At 41.1% G+C, this 24,122-nt stretch overlaps 2 protein-coding genes across 2 annotated transcripts; one reads left to right on the top strand and one right to left on the bottom strand.

Annotated features, from left to right (window-relative positions):
• Positions 1-394: 394 nt before the first annotated feature.
• On the bottom strand, positions 395-9,175 carry tdrd6b (tudor domain containing 6b). The gene is made up of 4 exons (XM_073482738.1): positions 8,864-9,175; positions 860-5,960; positions 690-748; positions 395-573 (listed from the first exon to the last, which is right to left on the bottom strand). The coding sequence occupies exons 2-3, from the start codon at positions 5,933-5,935 to the stop codon at positions 716-718; spliced, it is 5,109 nt and encodes a 1,702-aa protein (XP_073338839.1). The 5' UTR covers positions 5,936-5,960; positions 8,864-9,175; the 3' UTR covers positions 395-573; positions 690-715.
• Positions 9,176-9,254: 79 nt separating this feature from the next.
• On the top strand, positions 9,255-22,726 carry smc6 (structural maintenance of chromosomes 6). The gene is made up of 28 exons (XM_073483679.1): positions 9,255-9,330; positions 10,123-10,176; positions 11,673-11,827; positions 11,920-12,031; positions 13,507-13,612; positions 13,706-13,842; positions 14,760-14,821; positions 14,985-15,065; positions 15,177-15,278; positions 15,393-15,512; positions 15,743-15,838; positions 16,052-16,198; positions 16,306-16,394; positions 16,490-16,660; positions 16,747-16,925; positions 17,478-17,679; positions 17,772-17,886; positions 17,977-18,137; positions 18,325-18,460; positions 18,629-18,709; positions 18,804-18,974; positions 19,162-19,299; positions 19,512-19,657; positions 19,922-20,047; positions 20,159-20,264; positions 20,488-20,640; positions 20,788-20,885; positions 21,355-22,726. The coding sequence occupies exons 3-28, from the start codon at positions 11,687-11,689 to the stop codon at positions 21,440-21,442; spliced, it is 3,264 nt and encodes a 1,087-aa protein (XP_073339780.1). The 5' UTR covers positions 9,255-9,330; positions 10,123-10,176; positions 11,673-11,686; the 3' UTR covers positions 21,443-22,726.
• The last annotated feature ends 1,396 nt before the right edge of the window (positions 22,727-24,122 follow it).

Raw genomic sequence — 24,122 nt, 5'->3', positions numbered from 1 at the left:
AAGTGTTTATCAATAGAGCTGTGCCCCAAGATACACTTAAAGATATGGCAGCATATAAAAAATATAAAATGTAACTGTCCAGCTTTGTAGTGGAACTCTTTTTTTGATGTGGGTTGGTTTCAGGAGGGGTCGGGAATTTTATTTTGTTTGAACTGAATGCAGGATTTTGTGGTTAAAAACACCAGAACTCAGACTATCCTTGAGATTAAACACATACTCGAATTAGATAACTTTCATTTCGACATAAATAAACCAAGTGACTGTATATCTCACCATAAAGCTGAAGATTAAGCAATCTGTTCTTTCCTGGTATTTTTAGAAAAAATTAGTATAGCCGACAAAGCCTGCAAAACAAACTTTTCAACTGTATGTGGACAATCATTTTAAAAAACCCTTCAAGGATAGTGAGTTAGTTTATTGACACAAATTAACAACATGACATACTTAATTTCATTTAGTTTGTAAGAGTTGGTAAAAATTTCCAACAAGACAAACATGCAATTTCTTTTACAAAAAGGTCAAGACTGCAATTGTCACAATTGGATTTCCACGTGGGCGTTTCTGTGTTAAGAGCTGAAACAAACAGATTAGACATTTTCACACAAGAACCTCCATGACATGTAAAAATTTCCCATTGTCCTTGTAGAGGAAAAATTGAATAATAAATAAAAAAAGGAAATAAATCCTACCTTTCATTCCCAACTTTTTGATGCCTTTAATTCTCGAGATTCGTCATCCCCCTGGTCCACTAAAGATGAGAGATCAAATGGCATTAAATTACTAGTTAATATGAAGTTCATTAAAAACAGTAACCAGACCTATAAGGTTTCAAGAGGTGAGTAAAGAAGAGTCTACTTACCCTATCCCACACCTCTACCAAGGTAAGGCTTGTGTCCAGTCCTTTCCAGTGTTTTGCCATCCTTGCATTCACGACCACTCCCTCACACTCTATTTCCACTGTATACTGAGGAACTGCAATCTCTGAATGATCTTCCATGTCGAACACTGTCAGTTCGAGTTGTTTATCAACCAGAAGATTGTAGAACTCATCGTACGCTTCTTCATCCCAGGAGCCCTCAGCCTTAACAAATCCATCCAAAGAGCACAAAAAGGCCTGAGGAGCTGTATCCAGCAGACACTGAGGCACTGGCCTCACATCCTTGATGTCTACATCACATTCATTTCCATAGTCGATAAAAACAACATGGAATGCATCGCCAGCTCTGTGGATTACTTGAGCTCGATACCACTGTTCATCACTGGAAAACAGAGCAAGGCATGGACTGCCGGGGCCAATAGTCTTGGGGAACATTACATCCTGCGGTGCCTGACCTGCTTCCTGAGCAAGCCTCGACAGTTTGTTGAGCTCCTCCGTGTTGGTGTATTGACACCAGAAGAAATGAGGTTCTGCAATACAAGAGGCATATACCATCTCTGTCTTGTGTTTGGAAATGTTTGGGTCCTTGTACATGTCTGTATTCATATGTCCATTGGAAACACTGAGGTGTGTCATGTTGGATGCTTGACCATCTTGGAGAAGAGTTTCTGTTTGAGGGTTTCCTATCAAAACACGTTCCTTGGCAACTGGTTTCCAGTATTTCTTCATTGCTGCATTTACATCTACTCCCTCGCACTCAATTTCCACTGCATACTGAGGAACTGCAATCTCTGAATGGTCTTCCATGTTGAAGACTGTTAGTTGAAGTGGTTTATCAACCAGAAGATTGTAGAAGTCATCGTATGCTTCGTCACTCCAGGAGCCCTTGGACTTAACAAATCCATTCAAAGAGCACAAGAAAGCCTGAGGAGCCATATCCAGCAGACTCTGAGGCAGTGGTCTCACATTGTTGATGTCTACATCACACTCATTTCCATAGTCGATAAAAACAACATGGAATGAATCATCAACTCTGTGCATTACCTGGGCTCGATACCACTGTTCATCACTGGAAAACAGAGCAAGGCATGGACTGTCAGGGTCAAGAGTCTTGGCGAACATTACGTCCTGCGGTGCCTGTCCTGCCTCCTGAGCAAGCCTTGATACTTCGTTGAGCTCCTCTGGGTTGGCGTATTGACACCAGAAGAAATGGGGTTCCACGATACAAGAAGCATATACCTGCTCTTTATCGTTTTTGGAAATGGTTGGGCTCTTGCACATGCAAGTGTTAGTATTTCCCTTAGAAACATCAAGATTTGTCTCATTGGACACAGTTTGGCTATCCTGGAGTGAGTCCTCTGTTAGACTGTTTTCTGTCATAACATGTTCTGTGGTGACTGGTTTCCAGTATTTCAGCATTTCATCATTTACAATCATATTTTCACACTGTATTTGCACTGCATATTGAGGAACCGCAATCTCCGAGTGGTCTCCGATATGAAACGCTGTTACTTTGAGCGGTTTATCGACCAAGAGAGTGTAGAAGTCATCATAAACATTGTCATCCCAGGAGCCCTTGGACTCATCAAATCCATTCAAAGAGCACAGGAATGACTGAGGATCCTTCTCTAGCAGACTCTGAGGCAGTGGTCTCACATTTTTGATGTCAACGTCACACTCATTTCCATAGTCAATAAACAGAACGTGGAGTGTATCGTCAGTTCTCCGAAGTACCTGAGCTCTATACCACTGGTTGTCACTGGAAAAAAGAGCAAGGCATGGACTACCTTGATCCAAAGTCTTGAGGAAAATTATGTCCTGTTGTGTCTGTCCTGCCTCCAGAGCAAGCGTTGATACTATGTTCAGGTCTTCAGTGTTTGTGTACATACACCAGAAGTAATCTGGTCCAACAATGCAGGAGGCATACACCTCCTCTGTCTTGTTCAGAGAAATGTTTGGCCTCTTGTACGTGCAGATTTTTACACCTTCCTCAGGGCAAGAATGAAGGGAAAGTTGTGACGCTTCTGAGTCACTGCTGCCAACTTGTAGGAAAGTCTCTGCCAAGACAGTTTCTTTTTCCTCAAGAATGACATCCAAATCTGGGTTTCTCCTTTCGTACAAAGTCTGTTCATGTTTAATCTCTGCTGCAGAGACATTGCTGATGGATTGTGAACTCATATTTAGCTCATCTCCAGCACACATACCATTGTTGCTATGGACCTCATTTTGTTCCACCTTCTTTAATCCTGATCCATTCATGAGCTCTTGCATTGAACAGTCCTCAGTAGCATGTTTTGAGTTTTTAGAGAGCTGGTGGTTAGTCTCCTGAATGGGACGAGGCATTTTTTGTTGCGTCATCTGTGAAATCAACCCTCTGACTTCTGCATTTACATTTACAGATCCATCAAAGAGTTCAACAATTAGCTTCCCTTTTGCTCCTTTGGTGACCACTGAAATGGTCAAACTATGCTCAATCGCACAATCTGCAAACCACTGGTTGACCTTCTGTGGCACTTCTTCAGGGACACCGAGCAGTCCAAGTGGAACAGCCTGCACAGGAGCAGACCTGGCAATACTTGCTTCACTGGGAAAGGGGCAAATATCAGATTCTCTCACAACAAGGGTTTGACCATAGTCCACAAATTGCACCATAAGTTTTGGAGACATTTCTACTACTTGACCTCTGTACCACTGATTATCAGTGTATCTAGCAAGGCAAATGCTTTTGAGTCCAAGGGGGTGATCTGTGCGCTGTGTCTGGCCAACGAGTTGTTTAACATTGTCCATCACTTTTTTAAATATTTGGGAATTCCTGTCCAGTTGGCAGTAGAAGTGATTGACACTGTCTGAAGAGGTTACCCACACCTTTTCTTGTACACCCACCTCAATATTGTATGTGGAGTAACTGTATGATTGAGCTTCAGCTTGCGCACATCTCTTGAATGCACTGTCAGATGGTGTTTCAATATCTACCACATTAAGCAGCAGACCTTCTTCATCAGACGTTACAGCTTTAACAATGCATTTCAACCCAAGGTCTGAAGAAGCGCCTGAATCCACAAACTTCTGAAACTCTGTTAATGCAGGATCAGACCAATTGACAGCAGTTGGATTGGTGTGATTGTTTGGATTGTATAAGCAACACTGAAAAGCTTGTTCATTCAGCCGTAAGAAAGTTGGGTCAATGGGGTACACATCTCGCAGATTGACCTTTTGAGTTTGGCCATAGTCTATAAATCTCACGTCGACAACAGGGGACTGGTGACTTTCAATGAACCTTGCTCTGTGCCACATGTCATTGATTGGATTACGGGCGACAAAGATGGACTCAATAAGTGGCTGAGGGTGGACGGATGCATAGTGCTCTTGTAGGTCTTGCATGAGGAGTCTAAGAGAGTCCACATTCTCTGTTTTTTGACACCAGAACTTCTGAAGACTTTCAATGTTAGATACGTTGACATTGAAACTACTTCCGACAGTAAACTCATCATCATCACGATCATTTTGCATCTCAGAGGGGAAACCTGATGAAAGATGTCCATTGCTCTGAACTAGAGGGTCTGGATGTTCTGGACCATCTTCGATATAAATATCATCAGCACCAGAAAGAGGTTCCTCATCTGTCCAGCCATTGACTGCCAGGTTCTTGGTGTCTGGCAAAGTTTCTTCTTGTAAACCATCAGCATTAACATTGTTTAGTACATCCACGCATTGTTCATCTCCAAGTGAACTGAGAATTAATGAGGAAATGGGTTCATTCTCGTCATTTGAATCCGTTGTAGAGGGTCTAAAAAGTCCTGCCTTCTGTATAAAACAACTGTTTATGCATGCAGAATCATCATCATCATCTTTGTAGACAGTGATAGAATAGACATCTTGAGATATATTGTGGTGGTCAAACTTTGCAATGACAGTGCGGTGCAGGAGCAGTGATTTTAAGTGATCAGTCTGGTCTGTAGTCCAACCTGTGCCTTGATCTTTTACACCTTCAAGAGAACAGCGATATGTGACAACTGGCATTCTCAGAAACTTTCCATGCAGTGGTTTGATGTCTCCAGCTGGGACTAACTCTGTTATTCCTTCATCCACATGCAAGACTTCAACAGCATCATCGCTAGTCATGTCTTGCTTTAGCAATGAGCGATGCCATCTGCCATTCAAGCCTCTAGCAGCGCATGCATCTCCACAGGTCAGCGGTTGCGCCTCTCCCAAACCAGAGCTTTCTTCATAGTGCTGGTGGATCTGTTCTGACAGTATCTTCACTGCCTTGGAAAAAATTAGGAGTTTGCAAAAAATGTTCTGTGGATTAATTACCTCTGTCACGTAAAGACTTTCAAAAGTGTCAGTGAACAGTTCTGGGTAAAAGTATTGGTCGTGCTTCTCAAGTTTGCAACTAACATTCATACTCTGTTCCTGTGTTATGAGGCAGGCCTCAGAATCCTCTCCTTTGGGTAAATGAAGACATTTCAGTACAAGGGATTTAAACTCATCTACTGGCATCTTCTTTACAACTCCACCCTTACATATGTGCTTGGAAACAATTGGTATGTCGAGGAGAATGATCTTGTCTGGCATCAGCACATCCTGAACTAGTCCCTTAAACTTCTTGCCAGGCAGAGACTTCAAAAACTTTGTGGCTCTTTCAGGCCAGTTATTCTCAAGGGAGACGAGATTTGCGAGTATGCATGGTTCAATTTCAGGTGGAAGGAGAAAACTGTCACTCTGGCCGCATGCTAAAGCTTCACTGGTGGTGGTATGGGGCCGTCCTTGGTCAATTAGAAAAACATTGCAAGTTTCACTTTGAATCGATACAATCCGAGCTCTGTGCCAGGTGTCACTGATGCAAACCAGGCAGAGGTCCCCTGCTTTTCCTTCTGATTCATTAAACTTCCTTTGAGGAATCTGAATTTCCTCTCTCATCTGCTCATAAATATGCTTCCTTCCATCATCCATGTTAACCCACAATTCCACAAGACCACATTTGAGGTTTAGGTTCACCCTCGTGATGAGAACAGGTACCTCTGATCCCGGAGATGGAAACCCAGGAATCGAACACATTTTGAAGCTCAGAGGTTAAATATCCCTGCAAAGAAAAAAATACATAAAATAGTCCATTATCATAAAGAAATTAAGGGTGAAGAATTTCTAGGACAGTTAAAGGTATACTATGTAGGAACTTACTAAAAACAATGTATATACAAACATAATCCTTCTCAATCACCACTGTTTTAAGTGTGCTGTGTGCGGACGTTTCTAGAAGTCAATCTGGAGAAAGATACTTAATCTGTGTTTGTGTTGTGTGTGTGTTTACAAGCAACCGATAAATTGTGACAAACCAACAAAATTGACAAATCCTGCATAGTATGCCTTTAAGTAATTTGCTTGAATTATCATTTAACTGTTTAAAATGGCCGACACATAATGCTAAGACATTAATATATCTTATTTAAGAAGTAAATATATTTAATTGATCACTACTTCAGTTGTTTAGGAGAATTTTGCAACACTGTTTCACTGTGAAGCTCCAGAAATGTTTTGTCGACTACGCAACTTCACCTGACTTTCCATCAGCATGAGGGTGAGCAGATAATGATTTTAATTTCTCTTTGAATCATGTGAACATGTCAAATACAGGAAACCTGCATCTGCACAGTGGAGCACTGGTCACATGTGCACACTCAAACACTAACATACTGACATTTGTGTCATGAGATGATTAAACAGCTCTGTCAGCTTTAAAACAAACATTTTGAGCTTCATTTAATTGGCATTTAGTGCCATCCACTGTCCATCTGCTGAACATGCCAACGTTTTAAACATATGAACTGGAATTTTAACTTCAAGCCGTAACATGTCTCATTAAAACAACCTCAGCATCCAGTTAGTTGGAAAAGTAAATGAATAAATTCTGGTGATTCACAATCATGTCCATGTTGGCCTGAGGTCTTCTTAAATCATCAAAGTAGACTTTTGAGTCTCATTCCCAAATCGCTTTGGGATTGTAGGACGGGTCGGCCGTCATCCCAAAGCGTCATTGTTTGACGAGTTGTGAATGAGACTCAAAAATAGGTCCTTTAACTTCATATTTTTAATGAATTTCTGCGTAAAACACTTTGAATTGCCTCGTGTCTGAATGGTGCTATATAAATAAACCTGCCTTGGTGCTCAGCATGATAAATTAAGTGACAAATGCTTCCTGGTTGACACATGTTGCACTGATTCAGTAATCTTTACACTTAATAATACAAACTTTTGTGCTTCAGAAGAGAAAGATCTTCAATGACTGATTTCTTTTATGCCTAAACAAACTAAATAAACTTTCTTTGTTTTTCATGACTGATAAACTGAAAAAACAAACTGACCTTAAAGGACTTCATACTGTTTTACTTTGTTTATATTTGGCGGACCCTGCCAGCTTCAAACACTGTTATCCTCTGAGGACAGCTTGTTTATCAGTTATGGAGAAAATAAACATTTCTCAAGTTTGAAATCTGTTCTCCAAAACTACTTAGTGCCCCTTTAAATGTGTAAATGTTTTTGTGAAAACTGGACCAATTCAAAAACTATGCAAAAACTTTGCTATTGGTTATATGAGACAAGAATTGATTGATCCTAAAAATAAGTGGAAAATACAGCTCCTTGTACAAAAGCCTGGTGATGAATGTAAACACTCAACATTTCTTTTTCATAGATAGATTGATAGGAAGGAAGGATGAAAGAAAGGAAGACAAATAGAGATGAAGAAAGGAAAAAAGGAAGATAAATAGAAAGGAAGGAAGAAAAAATAGAGGAAGGAAGGAGGACAGATAGAAAGGAAGGAAGGAAGGAAGGAAGACAAATAGAAAGGAAGGAAGGAGGACAGATAGAAAAGAGGGAATGAAGACAAATAGAGAGGAAGGAAGGAGGACAGATAGAAAGGAAGGAAGGAAGACAAATAGAAAGGAAGGAAGGAGGACAGATAGAAAGGAGGGAAGGAAGACAAATAGAGAGGAAGGAAGGAGGACAGATAGAAAGGAAGGAAGGAAGACAAATAGAAAGGAAGGAAGGAGGACAGATAGAAAGGAGGGAAGGAAGACAAATAGAGAGGAAGGAAGGAGGACAGATAGAAAGGAAGGAAGGAAGGAAGGAAGGAAGACAAATAGAAAGGAAGGAAGGAGGACAGAAAGGAGGGACGGAAGACAAATACAAAAGGAAGGAAGGAGGACAGATAGAAAGGAAGGAAGGAGGACAGATAGAAAGGAAGGAAGGAAGAAAGAAAGAGAGGAAGAAAGAAAGAGAGGAAGGAAGGAGGACAGATAGAAAGGAAGGAAGGAAGACAAATAGAAAGGAAGGAAGGAGGACAGATAGAAAGGAGGGAAGGAAGACAAATAGAGAGGAAGGAAGGAGGACAGATAGAAAGGAAGGAAGGAAGGAAGACAAATAGAAAGGAAGGAAGGAGGACAGAAAGGAGGGAAGGAAGACAAATACAAAAGGAAGGAAGGAAGAAAGAAAGACGGGAAGAAAGAAAGAGGGGAAGAAAGAAAGAGGAAGGAAGGAGGACAGATAGAAAGGAAGGAAGGAAGGAAGACAAATAGAGAGGAAGGAAGGAGGACAGATAGAAAGGAAGGAAGGAAGATAGGAAGGAAGGTAGGAAGAAATAAAGAAAGACAAATGGAGAGGAAGGAAGACAAAGGAAGGACAGAAGGAGGACAGACAGAATGGAAGGAAGGAAAATAGAAAGGCAGGTAGGATAGATAGAGATAGATACTTTGACGAGGCTCAACAATGCACACGAGTCACATTTAAAACACATTTTAAAACGTTTAAAAACATTTGAAACAGACAAAAGGGGACTGTCCAAACAACAACTGGTAAAAACATTTGAAGTGCAGTTTCTGTGATACATTGTTCAGGGTGGTTCCTGCAGAGGTAATCAAAGACTTCAACTGAAGCTATCATCTGCAACCAACTGGCCTAAAAACAAACTATCAGACTGTGTTTTCTCACCGTGTTCTCTGCAGACGTCTCATCATCATCACCACCATCTGCCTTCAGGTGCAAGAGGTGCGGGCGGGCGCTCACGTGCGGTTTTAAAGGCGTTGATTGCACGCACGCTCCCCCAAAACAAAACACCCGATGCAAGACAACCAGCAGGGTGTTTTTACTCATTCAAATATCTTACGTGGAGTCAGAGTTAAATGCTGCCGCGCTTTGAACGGCGATTTAAGTTTGCGTCGACAACTTTCCATTCAAAAACAAAACGTGGGCTTTTTACTTGTGGAGGCACGCGGACGCACGCACACGCACGCAGGTGGGCGGGGAGCCAGTCACGCAGCGCAGCACGCTCTCGGTTCCGTGTTTGGGGGAGTGACGTGACACCCGCAACTGTCAGCTCACTTCACCCTCTCAGACCAGGAAGTCTCGCAACGCCTCCGTCTGCTCATGGCCATGTTATTCCCGCAGGCTGCACACTGGTAGGAGAAGTTTCCGACGAGCTTGTGATCATTTGCTTGCGATCCGTGAATAAAGCTAGAAAAGTTTGAGGTAGTTTTTGGATCCACCTGCTGCTCTCTGCTGGCTGGACTTTGTGTGTGTGTGTGTGTTGTGTTCAACAATGCTGCAGAATGGTGGGAAAACCCAGCATGCTCAGCTGAGTTTGAATAACTTGTAGATATCTGCTGGTTTAGAGCTTAATCACATTTAAATCCAATGAGTAGAAGCTTTTGAGGTAGGCTTATGAAGAGCCTGGTGGATCTTAATGTCTGTACGAATCAGTTGGAAAACATTTAGAAACACAAAAAAAGCTGCAGTAATTGTGTGTCTGCTGTTGTTATTACACAACAACACCTGCCGCTGCTGTGCTGTGTAACTGCTGGTTTCAGGCCTGGGCTTCCTGGCTTCAAGACAACAGGCTCACATTTCTTTCTCTGTGCTCACTCTCATTTAAAACCAGTTTTTGTGGTTGCATTTGTTCGGTGCCTTCAGATGTTTCCCTGCAGCAGCTCTGATGTCATATTTTTACACTTCTAAAAAAAGGAGGAACTTGCTGGTGACACTGTGTGACGGACACAATTAGCAGCTGATGTGCCTCAATTTAAAATGTGTTTTTGTGAGTCTGCACATTAGAACTAAGTGGGGATTAAATAGACTTAAGTATGGCTTCCTGAGTCAATATGTGTCAGCTAATTGTTGCACTTTAGTTCAAAAGTATGTTTTTCTTTGAATTAATTCTCTTGTACATTTTATTCACCACTTTTTTTTTGCAGTCCATAGGTGGAAATACCAGAAGGGGGCACTACAGAGGAGCATTAAGGCCCGAGGTGAGAAAAAAAATGAGAGGAGGAAGTTTTTTTTTATTATGCACCTCCAGAAAAAAGTCGAAATGTCGAGAATAAAGTCGACTCTTCTGGTCCATCAAGTCCAGTTAGGGGAGCGACTGACGTCCGAGTCTACGGTCTCTGACATTAGTTCATCATTGGAGTGTAAAGTTCTGTGTGTGGTGTAACAATCTCTTCAAAGTCCTACTACTGATAACTACACTGTTTATGAGCTAAAAGAGAAATAATGTCTTTGTCGCTTAAGCCGATTCATTCATGCATTTCGTTGAGGCAGTCACACACACCGTTTGATGTCCTCTCAAAAGGTCGACTTAAATCTTGAAATGTCAAGTGTATTGTCGATATTTAACGTTATTCACAAAATTGTATTTAAACTTTTTTCTCCACATTTCGACTTTTTTCAAGTGCATAATGAAAAAAAAAGTCCTCTTTTTTTGCACCCCTGGCCCATAAACTCAACCCCAACAACCCCCCCTTTGCTGGGAGAAAAAATATGTGATTAGCTGCCCCCTGTGGGCATGGTTGGCTAACGTTACTTTAAAAAGTAACTTGTTACGTTACAAGATTACTGGCATGAAAAGCAACTTGTTACGCTGCGTTATCTGCTGAGAAAAGCAACACTCAGAGTACTTTACAGTTACCAATGATTACGGTAAAACCCCTTTGCGACTCGTAGATGGTGTGTAGCCAACTGTACATGTACCTTTGAATGTATTGACCCTACCGCCATTTTATAGCCTTCTTTACGGCCCCACTATCTGTAACTCTGCAGCCTAATAACAGGAATGACAGATGCAATATTTTACATTTACAGCTGTTTATTTTGCTAACAATCTGACAGAGGTGTACAGTATTAGGCACAGCTGTTTCAATGAAAACAATACAACACTGCTCTTATAGCCAGTACATGATGTTTAAAAATGCAGCTAATTAACCCATAAACTATGAGTGCTTATATAGAAACCATAATAACACAAATACGATGAAAGTGCATTTAGGCATTAGCTTAATGAGCAGGAACAGCTAAATGTAGCAGTTCACCTCAAAAGTACTTAATTTACTACTTTTATGTTGTGACTGACTGGCACGTGATGTGCATTGTTTTGTGAATATGACTCGAGCACAGTCTCTAACAGTGTATGATTCAACTTTTTCCAACGGTCTAGTGTTGAAAAAGCCAACAAATTAAATCGTAAATCGTGATTTCGAATAACAATACATCTCGAACCAAAACCCAAGCATTGTGGTAATAATCGGGAGATGAACATATCGACCAAGCCCTGAAAACCTCAGAGTTTTTGTTCGTCACAAACTTACAACAAAAACCTACAAGCTTTACAAACTGAACTGTCAACTGTGACCTGTCAGACTCACCTAAAGAGGTCTGTCTGTCTGTCTCATAGTGAGAAATGAAATATGATAAATGATCTGAAAGTACAGGCGTTAGTTCTGAGTCTTCCTGTTAATTCTATTTACAGTGACTTGTTTCAAAATGAGTAAGAGGAAAGGCAAAGCGATCGGTGATGTGACAGCTGTCAAGAGCCGCAGGGTGACAGCTGCGGGTATCGACGACGCGCCAGATGATACAAACCATCAGAGACCCTCCTCCAGCAGCTTCTCTCTCTCTGCCACAGTGAGTCATTCCCCCACCGAGCACTAATTGTTTGTCTTTACTTCTCACCAGCTCATTAACGGCTGAATATTGTCCTCTGTGTGTATTTCCAGGGAGATATCGGCCTCATTGAAAGCGTCACTCTCAAGAATTTCATGTGTCACCATTTGCTCGGTCCGTTCCAGTTTGGGCCCAATGTGAATTTCATCGTCGGGAACAACGGAAGTAAGAACCGGATCTCTGAATGTCATGAGATCCGCTGTTGACTCTGGCTTGTGTTTTACACGTCTCAATCCAGCCTGGGTGACAGATCCACTGTATATGGTCCCATTAAACAAGGCAACAAGTCCAGTGATGTTGGTTAAAGACACAGGACTGTATTTTATTTAATTTTATTATAGAGAGGTGTGCAGTAACTGTAGCGTGTTACCTTTAAATCACAGTAAAATGTAGTTTTGTTACAGACAGACACGATAGATGTACTTTATTAATCTGAGCTGGAAATGGCAGTACTTTATACTTACTTTTATATATTATACAGAGTATATCAACTATATGACCAAAAAATATTTTTATTTTCAATTCATCTGCAGATTTCTGTCTTGATCCTGTGGTCTGTAAAATGTCCTAAAATCAAGGAAGATTGCACATCACAATGTCCTTTTCCTCATTTCCTGTCATAAAAAACTGTCTGTTTTTCACTCAGCACTCTCCGTAACTTGGAAATTGCTTGAAAAATGATAACGGTGAATTGATTATTAAAATAGTTGCATTATTAATTGTTATTAATCATTTTTTAGAGTCAATCAATGAACCAATTATTTGAGCTAACAGCTCCCACCTAATTTTGGTGTTCCCCTCTTTGTAGATAATTAGAAAAATCTGTCTGAATAAGACGTTTCCCTTCATATATATTTATATATCTATATATAGATATTTAAAGTGGCGTCTGTGTAAAGGAATTAATACGGAAGCCCTGAGAGGCAAGTGAGAAAAAACAGTCTTGTGATCCATTTTTGAAGTCTGATTTCAGTTGTTGTGTTAATGACTCTACAATCGGCGGAAACATTTATTCTTTTTCCAGGATAATCTTTCTAAATTCCCTTTTCTTTTTTTAATTTGTGAAAACAGGTGCCTTCATTGGTTGGGTTGGTTAGGTAAAGGCAGTGGTTCCCAAACTTTTTCTCCTGGGCCTCTCTTTTGTAGATTTTCATGCTGATGGGAAGTTTCCTCAAAACATTTCTGGAGCTTCATAAATGAACAATGTTGCAGCATTCTCCTAAACAGCTGAAGTAAGATGGGGACTATTAAAGCTTTAAAAAAACAACTGAAAAAAATATTGAAAGGCTCCAGAAGCCCGGAAATCCCAAATAGATTTTAAAAGGTATTATTTACACCCTTTTTAAGCTGCACTTAAAGCATTAGCACCCACTAAAGCACCCCACATCTAAAGTGGGTGCATGAGCCTGACCATGCATCGAAGCGTGTAAATGCTGTTTTGCTGTGAAGCTCCAGAAATGTTTTGAAGAATTTGTTTATTCAAAGATGACCCTCCTGATTTCTGCGGATGGCTGACTTGTATTTATTTGCATACAATCTTTAGTTCTGCCTGTGAGCCAGCACCTTCTGTTGTATCCTTTCCATGCACTCATTTCCATGAGTTAATCCCTCGTCTTTGCTGTTTCCGATTGAATTCTCAGGCGGAAAAAGTGCCATCCTGACTGCTTTGATTGTTGGCCTCGGTGGAAAGGCTACCTTCACAAACAGAGGAGCGTCACTGAAGGATTTCGTGAAGACCGGTGAAAAGTAAGTCAGTGTACATAATGTTTTATTCTGTAATTTTCTTTACCAGTGGAGCACCGGTCCAAGAATGTCATTACAGTACTGTCTGCTCTCTAGTTCTGCAGATATAATGGTTAAGCTGAGAAACAGAGGACCAGATGCGTATAAAAGGGACGTCTACGGTGAAAGCATCTCAATCGAGCAGCGGGTCTTTTGTGATGGAAGTCGAAACTGCAGACTGAGGAGCAAAGCAGGTACGTTTCCTGAATAACGGATGTTTTCCAAGTCTTATTAAACCTTCACTTGATGTCCAGTAAACCAGACACACTTGGGACTGAAGACAAAGCGCTTCAATCGGACCTGAGCTGTTTACATTCTTTGCTTTTGGACAAGAATTTTCCTCTATAAACTTACACGCGTGTGTTTTATATGCACGGCACTGTTTCACTGTTTTGTACCATCCGTCCAAGTGTGAATACATAAAATGGACATATTTACATTCACACGTGGACTGATGTTTCTCATAAGTTGTAAATGTCACTGAGTCATTTTTAAAAAAGGATGTTGAACTGCACTTGCCAGCGTGCCAGTTGCTGATTGAGCTCACAGAAAGGTTTACCTCTGAACATGGGCAGAAGGACTCGTTCTCAAACTGTGACGTGTGTTTAAAGATGAGGTATCTAAGATGTTTTTTTTTAAAATGTCCTAAAGAACGACGAGACTTTTGTTATATATTTTAATGAGCTGTGTACTTTCATTATCCCAAATGTTTCCAAACGAAACCCACATGTTAATTTTTTTTTAATTATGGTCCCAATATGGGTAAAAAAAAGACATTTAGGGTGTGGCTACCTTGTGATTGACAACTCTCTATCATGGCATGTCCTCAGGTTCAATCGTGATGGAGGCGTAGCAATGTGTATCCTCCCCAGCTCCACCCTGTAGTTCAAATATGGCCACTTCTGGCTCCAAAAAAAACAAGATCGCATGATGATATTGTTATTTTAAGACACTGATACCAGAGAATGTTTTCATTTTAATTAAAAAAAGCATTTTAAATGATGAAAATAGTTGTTTCTTTGCTGCTCGATGAATGTTGTGCCATTGAGTGTCATGCAACATCAGGACAACGGAGCCTTTAACCACATCAGTCATCTCTCTTGTGTTTCAGGCATACTTGTCTCAAACAAGAAGGAGGAGCTGACGGCCATTTTGGACCACTTCAACGTCCAGGTACTGACTGTCATTTCTTTTTGCCCTGCAACTCTTTAACTTGCATTGAATGCACCATTGCTAACCTCTGATGTTTTTAAATGGAGTGATTATTTTAGCTTGTTGAACGCATCCTCAATTATACCTGAAGGCCTCAGCAGCACACTTGTTTCATGTGTTGCAGCTGGATAACCCAGTGTCCATTCTCAACCAAGAAATGAGTAAACAGTTCCTACATTCAAAAAACGAATCAGACAAGTATAAGGTACAACACTGCCTTATTATTTATGAGTTTTAAATATTTAAGATTTGACCCGTATTGTTATATAATATCATTTCCACATGTTGAAATGAATGTTTTTGGCCTCCTCTGTAGTTCTTCATGAAAGCGACTCTGCTGGAACAGATGAAGAGAGATTACATCCACATCAAGCACACTAAGACAGTAACGAGGCAGCAGGTTGAGAGACAAGAGGAGGTACTGTGGATGCTCGCTTACCCACCGTTCATATGCATAGCGTCACATGTGCAGTGTTTTCTTTTGCCGAAAGAAAATTGAATCATTTAAGCTCTCGCACATTTTTGTGTTCAGTGTCTCAAGGACCTGAAACAGGAGTTTCTACAGAAGAAGGAGAGGTACGACAATCTGTCGTCCTTCAGTGAGATGAAGGTGGTGTTGGAGAATCTGAAGAAAGCGATGGCATGGTGTTTGGTAAGAGTTTCTCTGTCGCCATTGTATGAGGCAGACTACAAAAACATACATTTATTTTATTGTTTATCAAGTTTTATCTGCTTTCCTAAATAATTTAAATAAAAAATGTTGAAGAAGCATGAAAGTAAAGAAGAAGAGGAAGAAACAAAACCAAAGAAAAAATGAAGGCATACATCGCCAAACATTTCCTTTGGGACTATAAATCATGGCTATTTTCATATTACTGTCAGGTCCGTGAGAAGGAGCAGTTTGTGCAGCAGTTGAAGGAGGACATTGAAAAGGAAGAGAATAATTACAAACATCAGGACAACCTTCAGCTCTGTCAGGTGAGTCACAAGTGCTCCTATTCTGTTAAATATATACAAGTCTATTTATAAATGTTGGAGCCCTTCAAACTATCACCGCCATATAAACCAACTGTCCTTAATTCACTTGGTGCATTTTAATGTTTACGATAGATGTCCTCGGTTGGAAAAAAACAACCTCTTCTCGCTTCGAGATGTTGTCTCTAAAGGTCCTTTCTCTTATCTTTCACGCAGACGAGGGTCACACAAGTAGAAAAGAAGCTTCAGTGCGTCAAAAGCGGAGTTGACAGTCTGAGAGAGGAACAAGAGTCTCTATCAAGGGACAATCACAAGTTGAAAGAGCAAATGAAGACCATTAGCAAAGCTCACAAGGAACAGGAGGTACTGATTGGGAGTTGTGATGACCTGGTTTTGTGCAAACCTTTTTATTCTGTTCTCTGACTATACATCATTTATATCAGTGAAAGTGACATAATCTTTTCCCTTAGCTCGTTTATTTTCGGGCTCTGAACAAGCTCAAACAATCAGAGCAGGAACAAAACCTTCTCCAGGAGAAAATTAACAAGGCAAAAACAAGGTAGGGGAGTAGAAAGGTTTTTAAAAAAAGCCTCTGAATGACATCTTTACCTGCATACAAGTACATGTGCATTTATGTTTTTCTCCACATTTTAGCGTGAGTCTTAACAGCGATGTGGAGACAGAGTATGCAAAACAGCAGAAGAAAATATCCGATCTGAAAGAGCAGCTCGCAGAGCTTGAGAAAACGTGCTCGCAGCTGAACGAAGAGATCAAGAACAAACATCAGGCACTCTTCAAAGGGAAGGAAGAGCGGGACAAGCTGAGGTACGAGAAGCGATGTTCGCTTTCACATGAGTGGATCTGCATTCCACCTGACATTTCCTGATCAATCTGTCCTTCGCTTTGACTAGACTGGAAGAAAGAAACATCCACGTTTTGTGCGCGTCAAAACTGAAGAGGAAGAATCAGCTCCTCGCCAGTCGATCAAACAAGCTGAAGCGGTTTGGAGAGCATGTGCCCGACCTGCTGGATTCGATTGCTGAGGCGTATGCCAAAGGACGCTTCCTCAAGAAACCTGTTGGGCCAATAGGTAGGCATCAGCGTTATGCTGGAGCTAGCAGACCGACGCCTCTAAAGCTCACTTATTGATATGTCATGTCTTGTTTGTGTGTGTTCAAGCCACACCTTGTGGTTCTGTAGTGGATCATGAGCCGGAATAGTTCTTGTCAGTGACATCCTTGAGTCTGGCTCCATCGCCGGTATTTAATGAGCTGGACAGAGCAAGGCCTGCTGTTTCTCCCTGTCTCCAGTCTTTATGCTATGCTAAGCTACACTAACAGGCTCCTGAAAAATATCGATTTGGATAGTAGCCAAAATGGGCTCCAGACAGGGCCTTTCAGTTTTTTTAGAGGTATTAGCGATTGTTTACAGCTAGTTGCCACTAAATCCTACACACTGGACCTTTAATTCATTTTCTATTTTAACTATTAAAGTATTAAAGAGGTATAAAATGACTGACTGTCCTCTGAAAACCCCACAAAGGACCATTTGGTTTTGGTTTACTCACACAGTCAGTTTACACATGTGCAGTAAAGCAAATAAATTCAGTTGAATTGTGCTGACAGTCTGTGTTTGCTCTCAGGGGTGTGTATCAGTTTGAAGGATCCCATGTTGGCTGTAGCCATAGAGTGCTGTCTGCGGAGCTTCATGAAGGCTTTCTGCTGTGACAACTACAAAGACGAGGCGGTCCTTCAGGAGCTGATGTCTCACTATTATCCGAAGGGCAGCAGGCCGCAGATCATCGTCAGCCCTTTCTCTGAAAAAGTTTACAATATTCATGGACGGTCAGCAGCTGCAGCATGTTCACATTTGTTGTTGTTGTTGTTGTTTCTTTCGAGGCACATTGTAAAACTTTATGTTGTTTTCCTTTTTGTAGGAAAGCACATCATCCAGAATACCCATCAGTGCTGGACATGATCACGGCATCAAACCCGGTCATCATCAACTGCCTGATCGATATGAGGGGGATAGAGTCGATTCTGATCATCAAAGTTAGTGTCGTTATTGAATGTGGAGTCATTTTAGGGATTGATGTTGTAAGTTTTTGTTTCATCACCATCTGATCTGCGTTTTATTGAAAGGAAAAAGACAAAGCGAGGAGGGTAATGCAGCAAGGACGACCGCCTAAAAACTGCAGGGAAGCCTTCACTGTGGAGGGAGATCAGGTGTTTCCAAACCGATATTACACCTCTGAGTTCAGCATGGCCAAATATCTGGGCGGGGATATCGAAACTGAATTAAGGTAACTACGGCTGTTTTTGATGACAGTTGATTTGCAACAAGCAATTCTCCCAAAATACTATTCTTTTAAATTTAGAAATACTGCACGTTGTTATGGACATTTTATATACAATATGCTGCATTTGTGGTAACTTTTCAAGCGTGTATAGTTCAGGTTTGCTGTAAAAAATCGATCCCGTCTGTCACAGTATGTTGGAGTCCGACCTGGAGAATCACAAGGCTCAGCTGTCCAGGTTTGAGCTCCACGTGACCTCTGTGTCCGAGGACATCGTGAGCATGGAGAGCCAGCTGAACAGCACCGTCATGACCCTGAAGAAGACACTGGTCAGTGAACCAGCCAGCAGCAGCTGATACTGTTTACATTTTCTTCTTCTTTTTTTACTTTTTGCATTTTCATTTCTATCCCTCCTGTTCTTGCTTTCTCTGCTTACATCTACATTTTTATGTAAATTGGAAATTATTTAATTATTTTCTTTCATGTTTTTAACTCAGGCCTCCGTGAATCAAATCAAAGCGTCGATAACCGAGCTGGAGACTGCTGGTGAGGACCAAATCGATGACATCAGCTCCTTGGTGATCATTTAGTTTTTTATTTGCACACCTTCTAAACAGACGTAAGTCTTCTAACGGATTATGTAAGTCTGATGTCTTCAAATACTTCTTGCAGGAGGAAGTTGCCCAAGAGAGCCGTCAGAAGATAGAGGCAGAGAAGCAGGTTGTTCATGAGGCAAAGACGGAGCTCGACAAGCATCAGAAAATGGCAGAGGACGTAGAGTCGGAGTACGCTTCTGTTCGAGAACGGATTGATCAGCTTCCTGATCACATGGAGCCACTGAGGGTACAGGAAAGCTTTGTTGTATCACGTTGGTTATACGTTGGTTGTCACGTGTTTTGACCCCCAGGGCCGCCATAGTTTTCAAACCTTTTTCGAACTATGAATCGTCTGATCCAAGGGTGTTGGCTTTTAACCTGTCCTCAAGAAGCAGTGATGGTGAAATTGATTATTGCTGTGTGCTGACCCTCAGGATGAGCAGATAAAGCTGGAGACTGAGTGCATGAAACATGAGCGAAACCTGAAGATTTTAGAAAACAAGCTGAAGACTCATGAAGACAACATCCAGGCTATGAAAAGTGACCTCACCCAAAGAGAAGAAGAGTTACAGGTAACAACAGCTGTACCTAATTTGTTAGTTAATACACCTCATGCATTGAAGCTTTTCTAGATACGCTATGTATTATAGATCACACCCAGTTGTTTCACTTGACCTATGCTAAGCTAACAGTTAGTAAACTCACCCATAGAGAGGATTTACCTCCTCCAGAGTACTGTGGTGTCTTCAGCAAAATGTCACCAGGCTCTCACATGTGATGACAGGAATATGTGGCCAAAGCCACGGAGATCAGTCCCGAGCGGCAGCAGGTGACCGGCAGCACCAAGAGCATCGACACGGAAATCACTCGGCTGAAGAAGAAAATCAAGGTGTACGAGAGCAGCCACGGCCAGCACGAGCAGGTGGTCAGGTGAGAAAAGATTTGAGAAGCGCCCTTCCGTCTTCGTGTACCATTTCTCTGGGTTTCAGCTTAAGTTATCACGTCAGGCAAAAATGTGTTTCTGCCCACTGAGGTTCAGCTCATCCAATCAGATTTCTCCTCCGCACTGACAGTTTTTCACTCTGTCAAAGTCAATCCAATCTGCCCGTTGGCCATCTCTAAATCATCTTCTGGCCTTATTCTGGAATAAGAAAAATTTCGGCTATGTCATTTTCTGTCCTCTGTCCTCATTAGGGAGTACGCTGAGGCGCTCTCTCTGTACAGACAGAAAACCAACCAAGTGAGAGATCTGCGGAGGTTCATCGATCGACTCGATAACATCATGTCAGACAGGCAGAACAGATACAAAGTAATGCGCAGGTAAAAAAAACAAACAAACAAAAAAGGTCTGCTAAGTTTGATAAAGAAGTCAGAAATATATAATTATTGTGGAACGTCCTGTATTTCTTCTTCTTCTTCTTCTTCATAAAGGTCCCTCTCAGTCAGGTGCAAGTTATACTTCAATAACTTTCTGATCAAGATGAACTGCTGTGGCTCGATGGTTTTTGATCACAACAACGAGACGCTCTCAATCTCGGTACGTCTGTTTATCTGTTGTTTTTTATAAAGTACTTAGACGATTTGTTTCTGTGGCAGATTGACTTTGTGAGATATTTCATTGCAATATTCACGTCATATTGAAGTAACAAGAAAGTTTCAATGTCTTGGACAAAAAGCTGTAACCTGCTACAGGCCCTTTCTTTCATATTTATGGAAAAAAACGCTAAATAGAAATAAAAACACACCTCTTCTGGTAAAAGGTGAAGCCTCCGGGCAGGGAGGAGGATGGTGTGAGTGACATGAGGTCGCTGTCCGGCGGTGAACGCTCCTTCTCCACTGTGTGCTTCATGCTCTCGCTGTGGGAGATCACCGAGTCACCCTTCCGATGCCTCGATGAGTTCGACGTCTACATGGTGAGCAGAAATATGAGAAACACAGTGTGATCTTGCACGCTTACACAATTAGTATGAAACTTACACAACGTGTATGAAATTGTGTAAGTGTGACTGACTTGGTGAGCTCTGACTCACTTTGATTGACGCCTTCATTTTGATGTGCAGGATATGCACAATCGCAGGATCTGTCTGGATCTCCTTCTGGAGCTGTCGGAGCGGCAGCATCTCCGACAGTTTGTCTTCATCACGCCTCTCACCACCAGGTGACGCTCTCATTTATGTTTAAAAAAAATGTTATTATTAGCTAATTTTTGTTCGTCCTTTTACCAATTGGATTTAATTAAATAATTAAAATACTCATTTAAATGCACAATATGAAATTTTTCTGCCGCTACGGGTCTCTCAAACAAAACAATAAAAAGTAAAGGCATAGTTCGAAGTTGTGAAGTAGTGTGGGATCATGGGAGTTGAAGTCTTCATTGTTAAAGGGGCACTATGTAGTTCTAGAAAATACAAACTCAGAATTTTTTTACAATAGTAATGAGGTAACGATACAAGCTAGAAGCTAGAAAGATGGCAGGGTCCGCCACATATAAACAAAGTTAATTTTTACGGCGCCCACTGCCTTCTCAACACTTTTAACTCCTGGTGACTCTCTCTGCTTTTATCAAGACTTTGTCCACCGCATCATTATTCACTGATTAGATGTTAATCGTGCTTTGTCTCTTTCAGTAATCTGCCCAAAACCCGCCTCATCAAAATCCATCACCTTCAGGATCCAGAAAGAGTCCGGAGTGAAGCCAGGGAGGAAGACGTTTGAGCTGAGCTGCAGTGACAGAAACATCTGGAATGTTTGAGACCGGTCACTGTGGTGTGACTTCAGTATTACTAGCTGTGCTTTTAAATGTCTTTCAGTCAATATTTTACTGTTGTGGTCGCTTCACTCCGGGGGCTGTTTCTGTACGAGGGAAGACTGAGGACGCTCGATTGTGAATGATGGAAAAAAAAAAACAAATACAGCTCTTAGGGTCGCAGCGATATACCATTTTAAAGGTACACTGTGTCTGCGTGTGGTGTGTACTGTCTTACGGTAATGAATTGTACCGTAGTGTTTTTAAAAAATATCTGAAAGTTTAGATCAAGCTTCACGTCTGTCAGGACACAATATTTTTTAAATTATTATCAAGCGTTTTTGTTCTAACTCACATCCCTTCTGTGTTCATTCTGTCATTGTGGGGTCATTTTAACTGACAATTAAAAATTCGAATGATTGTATACCGTGACACTGATATTCTCTGAGGTAGTTATTGTAAAATCTCATGCAACCTGTTGTAACTCTTATTTTTAAAGGTGCTCTGTGGAGCTTTTGTGTTGTGCTGGAAGCTGGTCTTTAGTTTATGTTAGCAGACTCAATTTCTAACTAATGTTAGCTATTGTTGCTCTCTGTTAGCGGAGCAAAGAGAGGCACTGAGGCGAGGCACTCGAGAACGTACATTAAGTCACATCCTTTGGACTGTAGCGGAAAATCCAATCCGAGTCTTTCACAAAGAAATCGACAGTCCAGCTGCATTAAACAACTTCAACAAATCGTCTACAGGCTTGTAAAAGCAGCCGGGAGAGACGGGGAAGGTCTCATTTTTAACATCGCGTTACAGTCCGCTCACATGTGGACAAAACTGTATTTATCTCATTGGTACTGGTGTAACCTGCAGCAGTGTGTCCTGGTGTTGCAAGGTCACGGGTTGGATTCTCTCCACAGCAAAAATCATGTCATTACAGTTACAGTTTGCGTGCTAAGTGGCGTGTGCGCTGCACCACTTTCAGGATTGTCTTATAATGGTTTTCTGTTTTATGCTCAGCGGGTGTGATGTATGGCACTGACTGGTCGCGTCATTTTAACTTTTACGTGTTTTTTTATGAAATATTCTAAAAAATTGATATGAATGTGTGTTTGAATCTTTGGACTTATTGTCTGTTTCATCTCGTAATGTTGTAATGAGGCAAATTATTCACAATCATATGCAATAATTTGATTTTTTGTCATGTGAGTTTACTAAACATATGTTTTTTTTTAATTGACAGTTTCTTTAAAAGTGTTACAGCCAAACTGTTATAACGGTTAACTGTGTTTGTCTGTCCGTCAGTGTGAATACTAAGTTTGCTTCACTGTAACCACTGACTGAAGATGATCATATTTGTGCGCTGTGACAGCCCAGTCACCAGGATATAATGTAAGCGGTTAACGTTTCTGCAAACCACAGATGCGTCCAAAGTTGACATTTGTACCAAACTTGGCATATCACGCTCACATTATACGCTTATTAGCGGACTTTCACATCAAGCCAGTAAGGCCGGCAGGTGGGGTGACGACAGTTCAGCGAACAAAACGGGCTATTTTTCACAGGAAGATGTGATTGTGGCGACATAAATGGGATTTTAAGCCAAACCCTGATGTTTTCCCAAACCTAACCAAGAACGAAAAATAGAAAATTGAACCGAAACAAATTTAAAGCTGCAACGTAAACGTATCACTTATCTGTGGTTTTGCAGAAACGTACTTATTCTGGCGACTGACTCGGCTGTGATATAAACATGTACACTATCACCCTCCAGTTCTCTCACTTGTAAAAAACGCTCATCTTGCTGTAGTGTCTGTAAATACTGTAAAGAGTCATGACCCTTTGTTACAATCAACTTTGAGAAGAAACACTTTTGTATCTGTCATATTTTTCATACATACAGGGCTTTCCATTCATGCCGTCGTCCCTCCAGCCATATCCAAACATTCACTCAACGCAGTCTTAAAGGGGAATTCTGGTGTTTTTAAACCCAGGCCCTTTATTTACACGTCTTGGTGTGTAAATTATACAGACTTAGCAATGTTTTTGGAATCGGTACGGTAGATTGCGTCAGTCTTTGGGGCAACTCTGACAAAGCAGCGTCCATTAAAAGTGCTTGTTTTTGCCACTGACAGGCTGCGGTTGTGATTCAGAGTGTCTGACAACATTACAGAAAGGATTGTTATGGTGACAGACTTTTTTTGTTCAATCACAAGATCCTTTTTGTCTCGCTGAATTGGAAGTCTCGCTCTGAAATCTCGCAAGAGTTGAGTAGTAGCAGGAACACGACGGTGGAAGTGTGAGTCAGAGTTGGAGAGAGAATTTAATTTCAACGGTCATGGCTGATTATTCAATCGATTCTGACAATCTAGATGATGCAACAACTCACTTCTTGCGAAGTTTCAGAGTTAGACTTTTTCTTGAATGAGACAAAAAGGACTTGCACATTAACAAAAGGTCTGGGTCAGGTTTTAAAAAATACCAGAATTCCCTTTGTAAAAGCAGCGTGGCCTTCGTTTCCATGAATTACACCGGTAGACCGAGTCTTTTGAAAAAGCCTGGTGATGGTTTATTCAGTTTAATCACTACAGAATTATTTTTGGGTGCAAGACATGCCACATGTATAAAAGAATACAGTCACTTGTATTATGATTTTTCATA

The sequence above is a fragment of the Pagrus major genome, chromosome 16, assembly GCF_040436345.1.
Source record: "Pagrus major chromosome 16, Pma_NU_1.0".
Lineage (NCBI taxonomy): Eukaryota > Metazoa > Chordata > Actinopteri > Spariformes > Sparidae > Pagrus > Pagrus major.
Note: the sequence above shows the minus strand (reverse complement) of the source record. Positions and strands in the feature narration are given on the sequence as shown.

Excerpts from the sequence above, each read along its gene's own strand:
- smc6 (XM_073483679.1), top strand. The coding sequence starts at position 11,687 with ATGAGTAAGAGGAAAGGCAAAGCGATCGGTGATGTGACAGCTGTCAAG. Across the intron at positions 20,641-20,787 it reads ATGAGTTCGACGTCTACATG|GATATGCACAATCGCAGGAT; the intron begins GTGAGCAGAAAT and ends TTTGATGTGCAG. Across the intron at positions 20,886-21,354 it reads ATCACGCCTCTCACCACCAG|TAATCTGCCCAAAACCCGCC; the intron begins GTGACGCTCTCA and ends TGTCTCTTTCAG.
- tdrd6b (XM_073482738.1), bottom strand. The coding sequence starts at position 5,935 with ATGTGTTCGATTCCTGGGTTTCCATCTCCGGGATCAGAGGTACCTGTT. Across the intron at positions 749-859 it reads TGGTAGAGGTGTGGGATAGG|TGGACCAGGGGGATGACGAA; the intron begins GTAAGTAGACTC and ends TCTCATCTTTAG.